Source organism: Prunus dulcis, chromosome 3 (assembly GCF_902201215.1).
Source record: "Prunus dulcis chromosome 3, ALMONDv2, whole genome shotgun sequence".
NCBI lineage: Eukaryota > Viridiplantae > Streptophyta > Magnoliopsida > Rosales > Rosaceae > Prunus > Prunus dulcis.
This window is the reverse complement of record NC_047652.1, coordinates 20,473,209-20,485,090: the sequence shown is the minus strand read 5'-3', so window position 1 is coordinate 20,485,090 and position 11,882 is coordinate 20,473,209. Positions and strand designations below refer to the sequence as shown.

General features: G+C 39.5%; 1 protein-coding gene and 1 long non-coding RNA gene across 2 annotated transcripts; one reads left to right on the top strand and one right to left on the bottom strand.

Annotated features, from left to right (window-relative positions):
• Positions 1-2,243: 2,243 nt before the first annotated feature.
• Positions 2,244-3,136, bottom strand: LOC117622629. The gene is made up of 2 exons (XR_004585011.1): positions 2,698-3,136; positions 2,244-2,601 (listed from the first exon to the last, which is right to left on the bottom strand). It is a non-coding gene; the product is annotated as an uncharacterized LOC117622629 (long non-coding RNA).
• A 4,636-nt stretch (positions 3,137-7,772) lies between these two features.
• Positions 7,773-10,801, top strand: LOC117621788 (protein trichome birefringence-like 19). Its single transcript, XM_034352336.1, has 2 exons — positions 7,773-8,445; positions 9,829-10,801. The coding sequence occupies exons 1-2, from the start codon at positions 7,906-7,908 to the stop codon at positions 10,654-10,656; spliced, it is 1,368 nt and encodes a 455-aa protein (XP_034208227.1). The 5' UTR covers positions 7,773-7,905; the 3' UTR covers positions 10,657-10,801.
• Positions 10,802-11,882: the final 1,081 nt, after the last annotated feature.

Here is an 11,882-nt window from a genome sequence, read left to right as displayed (position 1 = left end):
GACCATACCGTCCTTTCCCTTTCTTCGGCTGATCTCGTCGATCGGCACGGTTGTCTTTCCGCTTATGGTCTGCCGAATATGAGTCGACCCTCTCGTAGGACGTTGGTTTTGCCGGGTAAACATTTGGCTCCGCATCCTCTCTGCGTGCCGAAGCGATGGGTTTTGAGTTGAAGTACTCGGCCTTGGCGTGCACCGCCGCCTGCTTCATCAGCTCGTCATACGTGCGCCAGTTGCTGCTGTGTACTAGGTATCGGAAATGCGAGGACCGAAGGCCGCTCTTGAAGGCGCCGTAGGCTGCCCTGTCATCTGTTTCCGGACACCTTGAGTACTCGTGACTGAAACGCGCCGCATACTCTCTCAGCGGCTCGTCTTCTCTCTGCCGAATCGTGTACAGGTCATCGGCGGAGTACAGACGGTCCGTTTGGATCATGAAGTGGTTGAGGAAAATTTGCTTCAACTCGTCGAAAGAATCGACCGTTTCTGGTTCCAATCGGTAGAACCAGTTCAGGGCTGCTTCGGTAAGAGAAGACGGGAATAGCAGACACTGCCCCTCGTCGCTCAGACCCTTGCATCCGATGGCGGACTGAAAAGAATGAAGGTGGGTCAAGGGATCTTCGGTACCAGTGTAGAATGGTATGCGCAGCGGCTGTACCTCCCTGTCCTGCCGAGAGCTTCGGATGCGTCTCGTGAACGGCCCGGGCCGAAGCTTTCCCCACTCGGGTTCCTGGGAGCGAGCCTTGTCGTTTTCCATTTTCTGGACCTTCTGAAAGAGGAGTCGGACAACAGGGTCTCGGCTCGGAATTTCTTCGGCCCCATTATCTTCCGAGCGCCTCCGCGGGCTCACGGAATTATCCCCCGAGTATCGTGGTGTTTCCGAACGGTAGGTGGAAGTCTGCGTATTGGAATGTATGTACTCGGAAGCCGACTCTTCCGGGGTTTCCAGTCCCCTGATCCTCCGAATAGGCGACTTACTTCCTTGGGCGTTCAGCCGGGACTCCCTAAGCCGAGCGTCTACTTTGATCGGAGATCTCTGTCTCTCTGCCTCCCGATCGTTAAGTCGGTGTCGGCAATCGGTATAGACCTTCTTCGGGACGTGCGGTTGGTCCCTCGGCGTCGGCACCACCAGCTGTTTGGAGGGCGCGGGCGTTGCCCTTGCCGCCCTTCGGTGCCTCCTCCTGTGGGGGGTTTGTAAGCTCTCGGAAGATTGAGTTGGCTGGATGTTCTGCGTGGGCTGCTGGTACAGCAGCTGCTGAGTTTCGTCCACCTTGGACGACAGAAGGTTGTTGTGTTCCTGAAGCCTAGCCATGTCCTTTCGCAGGGACGCGATTTGGACCATTAGCTCGGCTTCAGCGGTTGTTTGGGTTGAGGGGGCGTTCCCGAAGGGAGTGCATGGGGGTAGCGCTGGGCTAACTCCAGCCTGCCTTCCGAACGGCACCCCTTCCTCCGATGGGAAAGTGGGTACTGGAGTGGTCCCCATGTGTATAGGGAATAGTGTGAATTATTTTTGTTTCCCACAGACGGCGCCAAACTGTTGATGCGAAAAAGTGGTTTATCCACGTGGCTCGCCCAACTTAGTGATATGATGTCTTCGGAAGGGAGTTAGTCTTCGGAAGATCGAGGTCCTGCAAAAGGACACGTTCGGTAAGACCTTGGGGTACCGGTGTGGTACCGGCCGAAGGCTCTCCGATGCTTAAGTAAGTACGAATTTAGTAAAGATTAGACTACAGATCAAGCGGTAGCGTACCGTTTTGTGATTCTGTCCCCCTTTTTGGGAATAGGGTTATCCTTATATAGGCCTTGGGAGGCGTGCTTATATCCATTTTTCCGATGTGGGACTGCAGGGGCTGATCGTGAGCATGACACGTGTCCCAGGTCAAAAGTAGCAAGATGTATAGGATTCGGTAGGGTACATGCCGAAGGGCGGGCAGTGGTGCTGACTCCGTCCACGTGTTAGGCGGTCATTGGTCGTTAAATTATGGTATAAACATGGGCCATATTCATATTCTAGCTATCTAGATGCTTAGCTGCTTATGCATATATGGAAAACAAAAACATGGAGGGAAATTAATAACCTCTCTCCAAAGATTGTAATCTTGGAAAAATTCACACCTTGTTTTCTTGATATTACAATGTTATGAATAATATGATTCTATGAGTGATTGTTTGTGTGTGTGTGTGTGTGTGTGTGTGTGTGTGTGTGAGAGAGAGAGAGAGAGAGAGAGAATCAAAGTTAGGGAGGCAAATTATCCAAAACAGGGGAGGAAGGCCCTCCTTAATCACCTTATTCTATTGCATGAGGGAGCATACCCAAAAGAGAGGGGAGAAAGAAAGCATTAGCTTTTGATGTTTTGTGACTTATATATATACATATACAAATACAATCATAAAAAAGCGAAGGTTTTGGACTTGGGAGAATCTGCTACTTTCAAAGTCTTTTCAATGAGCTTTCTGGCCTTCTTGCTCCTTATTTCAACTCTCATGCTCTCACTCTTTTCAATCTTGTCATAAGGCTTCTTGTTCACCTTCAAAGACCTCAACTTGGATTTCAAATTCAACACCAACCTCTCCAATCCCAGCATCATCATTTCAACTCTACCACACCTGCAGATTGAGCAATGAATAAGAAAACCAAAACCCAAATTCTGGCTACAACCCACCAAAGGGAACTGAGATTTGAGACAGAGAAAGTAACATAACCTGTGTTTTTAGCAAAACAAAGTTTGAGATTGAAAGGTTGAGATTTGAGAGTGAACTTGAAATCTAGCTAATATGAGAGAGAGAGAGAGAGAGAGAGAGAGAGAGAGAGAGAGAGAGAGAGATCATGAAGATGAAGGGAGTTCGGAAAGAACAAAGTTGGAGAGGTAATATGAATGAATCAAAACGGTTGGAGGAGTTGGAGCTCACAATGTAAGCGTTTAAAGAACTTGGAAGGCTTACCACGCGATACTTATGAGCCTTATAGATCTCCACCCCCTCTGACTTCTCTTTAATGCCCACTTTTTGGACAAACACTTCCTCTCTGCAGGTTTCTATATAATTTTATGTGTCTATCTTTCTTATAACGTGAAATTTAAGACTTTCTCCACATTTGGTTGGTTTTTAAGTAGCTTGAGCTAGGATTATATGTTTTTAGTGTTTACAAGAACGACTTGATTCTCTGTAAAATCCAAGGGTCATTTTTCTCATATTTCTTTATTTTTTTGAAAGAAAAAAAATAGAAGGAAAACAATCATATTTGTAGATTTTTGTTATTGTGTCCTTTTCAGTCTTGACAAGGGCCATTGCATTTCATCCCATGCGGTACCATTTTCCTATTAAAGTTATCTGTATTTATCTATGAGCAATATCACATGTATGATAATTTTGAAAATGCCAGAAAACATAAAAGGGAAAATTTGTATCTTTCAAGAAAAAAAAAAAATATATATATATATATATATAAATTGGATTTGTTAGTCAGTTACTAATTAATAATATGCTCCATGAATTAACAATAATTGGTGACAAGATAAGGCCATAAAAGCAGCCATAATTTTATACATTTAATCACTTTGAAATCTGTTAATTACTCAAATCCTTCCCTTTTCGCAGTCATTTTAATGGAAATGATGAAATTACCATAAATAAATAAATAATGGAAAATAGAATTCATATGAAACATCTTTTGTTGGCCAAACAACACAAAATGGAGTGGTTTGCGTCCGTCCTTAAAGAATGAGAAACAAGCTGATTGCTCACTTAGCCAAAGGGATGGTGACAAAAAGTGTGAGGTGGAAGAATTTTCTTTAATTATTTCTTTAGTGAGAGAATGATACATGCACATATAGCCTAGAAGTGGACATGCAGTGACAAGTGAGCCTCAAATTTTGAGATAGAAATGCAGCCACCCACACACATGGATATTAGCCATGCATATCCATCTTTCCCCATCCAAATAAGCCACTTTCCTAGAATTGGAAAATCTCCCTTTGAAAAGGACTAGAGTTAAACTCATTAGAGTTTTTCTTGCCTACACGGAAAATTTAATATCAAATGGCAGATGTCATCATATAGGTCATAAGATAGTCAATAACTTCAATTATATATCTTGTGTTTCTTATGCATCTCAATCATCAACCCTAACCCACATATTGCAGGTTGAGTGAATCCTCATAAAATCTCAAACATTAATGTCACACAACCAGAGCTTTTTTCCTGTACTTTATGCCTCTTGGATTTCATATTCTATAATGGACACTTTTGTTTCATTCCAAGGACAACAAAAGTTCAAAATATCATGGTATATCAACCCTAACTCATTATTAACGTTGTTATAATCAATGGAGGACTCATGAATTTAGGGTAGGCTAATATTTTTCTTGTCTTTGGGGACTCCAAGTTATAAAAAAAAAAAAAAAGTAACATCTTTTAAAATATTTAAAAACTAAAAATTAACATCTTTTTTTTAATAAATAAAACAAACCCTTTCTCATTCTCTTTTCTCTTCTTGACCTTGAGAAGCAGAGAACCTCACCCTGATGTTTTGAGTGGAATCTCAAGCAGAGAAGCAACTTTTCTTTCAAATAGCATAAGAAAAAAATCCCAAACATTTAACAACCAAATCCAAAATCTTAAAAACCTAACAATTAAAATTAAAATTTAACAACCATAACCTAAATGTTATCACTGTGAGAGGGAGAGTGACCGTGAGAGTTGAGAGAGAGAGAGAGAAAGAGAGAGATAGAGAGAGGGTCGGAGAGGTATAGTTGAGAGAGTCAGTGAGAGAAGCAGAGGTGAGAGTAAGAGAGAGAGGGTCGGGAGAGGTATAGTTGAGAGAGTCAGTGAGAGAAGCAGTGGTGAGAGTAAGAGAGAGATAGAGGGAGAGAAGCAGTGATTCACGGTGAGAGTAATCTCAGAGAGACTCATCGTGCTTTTTCTTCAAGTTGAAGAGGTGGTCAACTTGCTTCTTGATCACCCGGTAGGAAGTATACACCTTTTTATAGGTGAGGGCTAACTCTCTGAAGCTGATGATAGACTTGGGCGCTAAGGTATGAAACCAATCTTGGGCTGCTCCCCCGCACGGTCATGGCAAACACCTTGCATATCAGTGCATCATTGCCTTTGTAGAGTATCATGACACTCCTGAAATGCTTGAGGTGGCTTTCGGGGTCGGAGTCCCCTTTGAATGGTGTTAAGGTAGGCATTGAAAACCTCCTTGGTGGGGTTGCTTGCTCAATTTCGTCGGTGAACGGTGAGGAGTTCACTTAGTCTACTTTCTTGTGCAGGGCATCCAACAAATATTCTTCGACCCTTAGGCCTTAGAGTTGATTATTCACGAGCTTGTCGACATCTTCTACTCGCAAGGCTTGTGGCTCTTGCTGACATCGTACGTAGTGTCGGTGTCGCTAATCAACCTCATCATCAACTGAAGGGGGTTGTTCTCTCCGGCTGGCTTGCCGACACTGTGCATTGGTATATTAAGCTTGAGAAGGATTCTCTGCAACATGTGACCTGGAATGTACTCTTCTGATTCGGGCAAGTAAGTGTCTTCCTTCACGCTCTTTATGTAGAGGACTATGAGGTTGGTTTGCCTATGGGCTTAGTCTCGAACGAATGCTTCTTTATGGGCCCAAGCGGGTGTGGACATCATATTGTAACCCCAGTCTTGAGTGCACGTTAGTTTGTGGGCCTAATCTCGAACAGAGGCTCATCTTGCTTTGGTCGCGGCTCACGGATGCTCGTGACATTCCAGCATGTTGAGCATCTCGTTCTTGCCTTCCTTATTGCCTGCTGGTCCTTACTCAGTCTCCTTGGGATTTTCGAGCTTTCTGCTGGTGCACTCATTATCATTCTCTCTTCACCATCAAACCTTGGTTCAAAGTCTCGAACCAAGTCGATCTGCCTAAGTAGTCGATCAACCAAGTTGCTTTGGTGCTCAACTCGCCTAGTTGGCTCATGCAACCTTACGATTAAGATCTGCTTGGCTGTTTGGGCAGGCATGAGAGAATTGTGTGGAGCCAAGTTAATGATGACCTAGGGTTTTTCCAGAGGCGTGAATAAGTGCAACATTTAAAGGGTGTGGCGACAAAGGTGGGTGTAGCTACACCTGCTCCAAAATCGGTCCAAGCAGGGCAACGACAGCACCAGCAAAAGAAAGATATAGGGAGGATTTCGGCTGGAGAGAGAGAGAGAGAGTAATTTTAGGAATTTTTCGAAGTTAGGAATAATTTGATTGAGGGAATTCCCTCAACTTAAATAGGTAGCTTCCCTATTAAATATATTATTAAACCTGATTTATTGATTTAAATAATATATTTTTAGAATTAGCTTTTTTTTTATATGACGTCTTCTAATTGGACGTCGGATTTATTTGCTCCCACAACCATGACCGTGACCGTGACAAACAAGAATTTCTGGGGGGAAAAGCCTTTTTAGCTCAACCAATCACTTACCCACCTTTTTGTAGTCTCATCGCCATAGTTGATCAATAAGTTGTTGTGGCTACAAGCCTACAACTAGTAAGCAATATATAGAAATCCATCTTTGGCCTCTTGAAACTAATTAGTTGGGTTTCTGCGCAATAGTTCTAGTGGGCTTAACTTGTTTCTAAATAACCGTTGAACTTAGGCCAAATCAAGAAGAAAATATATGTGACACCAATAAGTTTCAATGTCTTGAAGCACATACAACAATCATATAGTTAGCCAATCATACTCAGTCAACATTCATGATGGCAGATATGTAACAACCACTTAAAATAAATTAAGAAAAAAAGGGGAACATATTAAATTAGAAGAAGGATACATTTGTATGAATTATGATGATGAATGATGATGAGAAAACACAAATAAAGACCTAATAAATTATATAAATATATAATTAAAAAAGGATCAATAATCTGAGTTTAAGTGGTGGAGCCAGCATACAATGAAGTCTGCAGAAAATGATATCACGGTGGTTATGATTAGAAGCCAACCTAATTTTTCAGCTTAAGCACACCAATGCCACACATATATCATAAATTAATTTATAGCTGCATTTATAAAAATAAATAGAGGGCAAGGTCGGATTGAGTATATGATGTTAATGTAATACCAACTGATGTAATGTGTAGGTTGTGACATATTATAGGTGTCTTTTCCTGTATTTTTGTAAGCACTCAATCAACATATAACCAATCAATTATTTTGCTTGAATTCAATTATTTTGCTCGAATTCAATGAATGAACACATATAATTGTTCATTATTTAAATTATATATAAGATTGAAAGTTGATCATTTACGTAAATTCTGAACTTAGGGATCGTAAAATGAAATTAAGAAAATATTAGAAAGATAACATAATGAAATGGTTGATGCGAAGTAATTTCCCATGCATAATTAGCAAACTTTTCAATAAACCACTCATTGGTCTCACTGGGAATTAGGAAAATTTTAAAAATGTCAAATCCCGATTTATATATTATTCATGAAACTAATAATTAACTTGTTGAATAGCTTGTATATCCCACTAAATTACAACTAAATCCTTCACTCGATTCTCAAAGATGTGAAGGTGCAGCCTTAGATTTTTTTTATTAAAATTTTTTTTTTTAATCTTCTATTTAAAAAAAAATATCGATGATTCTCTTGAAACGTTCTAGGGTCATATGCTTCAAATGAAATAGGGGCTAGCTAGTAGATAATAGAAGAGATCGGTTAGAGAGGTAGCATCATGCACATTGCAACACAACCACAAAACCATATAATATAATAAAATTATTTATAATAATCACTAACCACCCTCCCTCCTTGTGATCTTTGAAACTTTCCACACCCATATGTCTTTCAGCCTAGCTAGCTATCTAACTCTCTAATTATTTCCCATTGCCTTTAGAGATCAAAACTCTCTCTCTCTCTCTCTCTCTCTCTCTCTCTCTCTCTGAATGAAGCACCACGACATTGAACTTCCCTTTGGGAAAATATGCCAAGCACCACAAAAGGCACCAAAAAAAGTGGTGCTTCTAGTGTTTGCCCTACTTCTTCTCACAATCATCCCTCTCTATTACCCTTCAATAAGCCACTCCTTATTTGTGTCGGAAACTGTTAATTCAAACCCATTTGTGCCCTCTTCATCATCATCATCACAAGATCATTTAAATGATCATGTTCATGAGGAGGATGATTTGCCATCCGTAACTAGCAATTTAAAGTGTGACATATTTACTGGAGAATGGGTTCCAAATCCAGAGGCTCCCTATTACACAAACAAAACATGTTGGGCAATCCACGAACATCAAAACTGCATGAAGTATGGAAGACCAGACACAGAGTTCATGAAATGGAGGTGGAAGCCAGATGGGTGTGAGCTTCCTATTTTTAACCCGGCCCAGTTCCTAGAATTGCTTAGAGGCAAGTCCTTGGCCTTTGTTGGAGACTCTGTGGGCAGAAATCAAATGCAGTCCTTGATATGCCTCCTTTCTAGGGTACGTATTATCCTCTACCATCTATTTTTTTCCTAGTTATTATTTAATGTCACCATAATATTAACCAACAAAAATCTTGCATGTTATGATGACTTGTTTTTAATTGGACCCTCTACTTATAATTTTGTTCTTCTTTTTTTTTTTTAAAAAAAAAAAAAAGAAAAAGCGATAGTAATTATTGATGAAACATAACAAATTTTTATGACAATGCTAACTTATAACCAGGATGCTTTGATTACAAACACGATATCATTACAGAAATATAAATTTATAATATATTTTGTTGTATGATCTAATGATGTGTAAACCTAATTATATATTTCTCACACAGAAGAATCTGTATTTGTTGTGATAAAAGAGCTTTATGTGGCCCCTGCGATGAACAGGCATGGTAATTAATTATTGACTTGAAAATCTGGAAACTAAAAGCGAAAATTTTAAAATTGTGGATTGGATCTCGAAACATGTGTCATTTTCTCGTTTAGCAAACTAATTTTGTCCTAATATGCATGAGTTTCAGATCTTCACAAGATTAGTTGACCTAAGCCTTTATAATTGAAGGATAAAGGGGATTAGGTAAAAACAGTACGCCCTTTTTTATTATTAATTACAATATCTTGTCCAGCCAGCTAGCTAGCATGATAGGAATCTTTGCCACCCCCCTTTGTGCCAATGAGTATGTCTTGCAATATTGTTTCACATTATTTATAATGTAATTAAAATTTCATCCTAGTTCAGTGAAAATAGATTTTCAATTGCAGGTTGGTGGTCTCAAATTTAAATTTTCATGATATCTTGATAGTATGTATATGTGCGAAATCCCTAATCCCTATAATTTAGACTATTATTTATATTAGTATATAAATAAATCACTGAAATTGGGATCTAAGAAATTAAGCTAACACCAAAATTTACATTATCTCATATTCGAATCTCATCTTTTCTATATTGAAAAACATCGAGATTGAAAACAAAAATAAAAAACAAAAAACAAAAAGACTTTAGAGAATCCAAGATGGGCAATACCTAATTTGTCCATGGGGGCCCCTTGACATATATTCGATCGAATAACAGACATCCTTGTCGAGACAACTGTCGTCCAAACAGATCTAATTGCTGAAGCCCTCCAACCCTTTCTTCTCCATGTGTTCTTGTCTATTAACTATTTAACTAACAATTATTATATAGATTAGTTATCTGAAACCTTGTGCTTTGTTCATTACATGTATAATATCTTTCACATGGGTCTGGCATAAAATGATTAACCCTACACTTCTCTAAGAAATAAAGTTCTTGGTCTGGAAATCAAGACAAACTTAATTAAATCACAAATCACAAATCTGTACAAATTAAATAAATTTTGATTTTGGTGTTCAATTTCAGGTGGAGTATCCAATAGATGTTTCAATCACACCAGATCCGACTCAGAAATTCATACGCTGGAAATACATGTCCTACAACTTCACCATGGCAACATTTTGGACGCCACATTTGATCAAATCCAAAGAAGCAACCTACACGAACGGACCGACAAAGACGGGCCTTTTCGAGCTCTACCTCGATGAATTTGATGAGGCATGGACAACCAAAGTAGAGGAATTCGACTACATTATACTTTCTGCAGGCCATTGGTTCTTCCGTTCGATGGTTTACTATGAAAATCAAAAGATTTCAGGGTGCCACTATTGCCTCCTAGACAATGTGCCTGATGTAGGCATTTTCTATGGATATAGAAAGGCTTTTAGGTCAGCTTTTAAGGCCTTAAACAGCTTACAAAATTATAAGGGCATAATCTATGTTAGGACTTTTGCGCCGTCGCATTTTGAAAACGGGTTGTGGAACCAAGGAGGTAACTGTTTGAGAACGACGCCGTTTCGGAGCAACGAGACACAATTGGAGGGTGCCAATTTGGAGCTTTACATGATCCAAATTGAGGAGTTTAGGAACGCTGAAAAAGAAGGGAGAAAAAAGGGTTTGAAATATAGGTTATTGGACACAACACAGGCCTCATTGTTAAGGCCAGATGGTCATCCTAGTATATTTGGGCACTGGCCACATGAAAATGTGACTTTGTATAATGACTGTGTGCATTGGTGCCTGCCGGGACCCATTGACACGTGGAGTGATTTCTTGCTGGAGATGTTGAAGATGGAGGGTATGAGATCAGCTGAGGAGAAGAAGCTGCTTTCAAAAGACAGGAGATTGAATTAAAGTCAAATTCACAGATTTGATGATGAATAAGTTGGTATTCAATGGATATTATTCATTTGTTCAGCGTTTTTTGGTGTCAAAGTTTGTTTAAGATGTAATTGGTGGCTACAAAGTTTTAACTAAAAAACAAGGTGCAAATTGTGTAGTTGCATCACTTATATATATATATATATTCTCTGGAGTTGAGAATTGCTAAAGAGGGTTGAAAATAATAGGGGAAATTATCTCAACTATTTATGTCCTTCCAACGGAAACTTAAATTAAAAATAAGTTGTCATGTAAGATAATATTTGTCCTAATATTACACACTAAAATACAATCTATGCCACATGCACATTCATGTTTTGTGAACTAATGTTACATTTTTTTTCATAATAAAAGTTCCTAATTTCTAGCATATCCATAATGCTATTTTTTTTTTAAAAATTTAACGTTGAATAATTATATCCTCAATTTTAGAGATTATGTTTCCCAGGATTCAAATCCTAATTAATTTTAATTATCGTACTCAAATAAACTTATTTGAGGGACATCCTTGTAAGGCCTACTCTGTATTGTATTTTATTAATTCAAACAGTTTATTTTGTATATACTAATCCAATGGGTTGTTTGCCGGGGAGCAAAGTAGTGAGTGTTCATGTGTTGTTGGGTGTTAAGGCCTCAAGTTTAGAGCACATATAACTTGTTGCCAATTGAGATTTGCAGCAGCTTTGTAAACCAAGGTTCCACACTACTACTGACAGTTGCAATAAAAGAGACATGTGAAGGTGAGTAACGATGATATGAAATAAAATTATAGAGAAGATAATGAGTACCTTTGTGAGGGATCAGCAGTGAGGAAGACGATAAGGTGGGTTTGGGTACTAGTATGTGATTAAGAACATAATCTTTTTGCCAAACAAGGGCTTGTTTGGGACGCTGAGAGACTCTGACAAGTGGATTGGTAGAAAGATGGGTAGTAGAAGGTGGAAGAGGTGCAGGTTGTTCTGGGTTTGTAAGTGCAACATATGATGATGTAGTAGAATCGGCTGGAGAAATAGGTTGGTCCATAGGAGAAAAAGAAGAATGGTTAGCTGGAGAGTTAGACGTGGCTGGAGAGATGATCTCATCTGGCTTGGAAGTGTGGAATTGGGCTCATGGGAAAAAGATGAATTAGTTGGAGGAAAGTCATTCAGGCCCAAGGTTGGATGGCATGGATCAAGGTTTGTTATGTGTGGTGTGGGTAG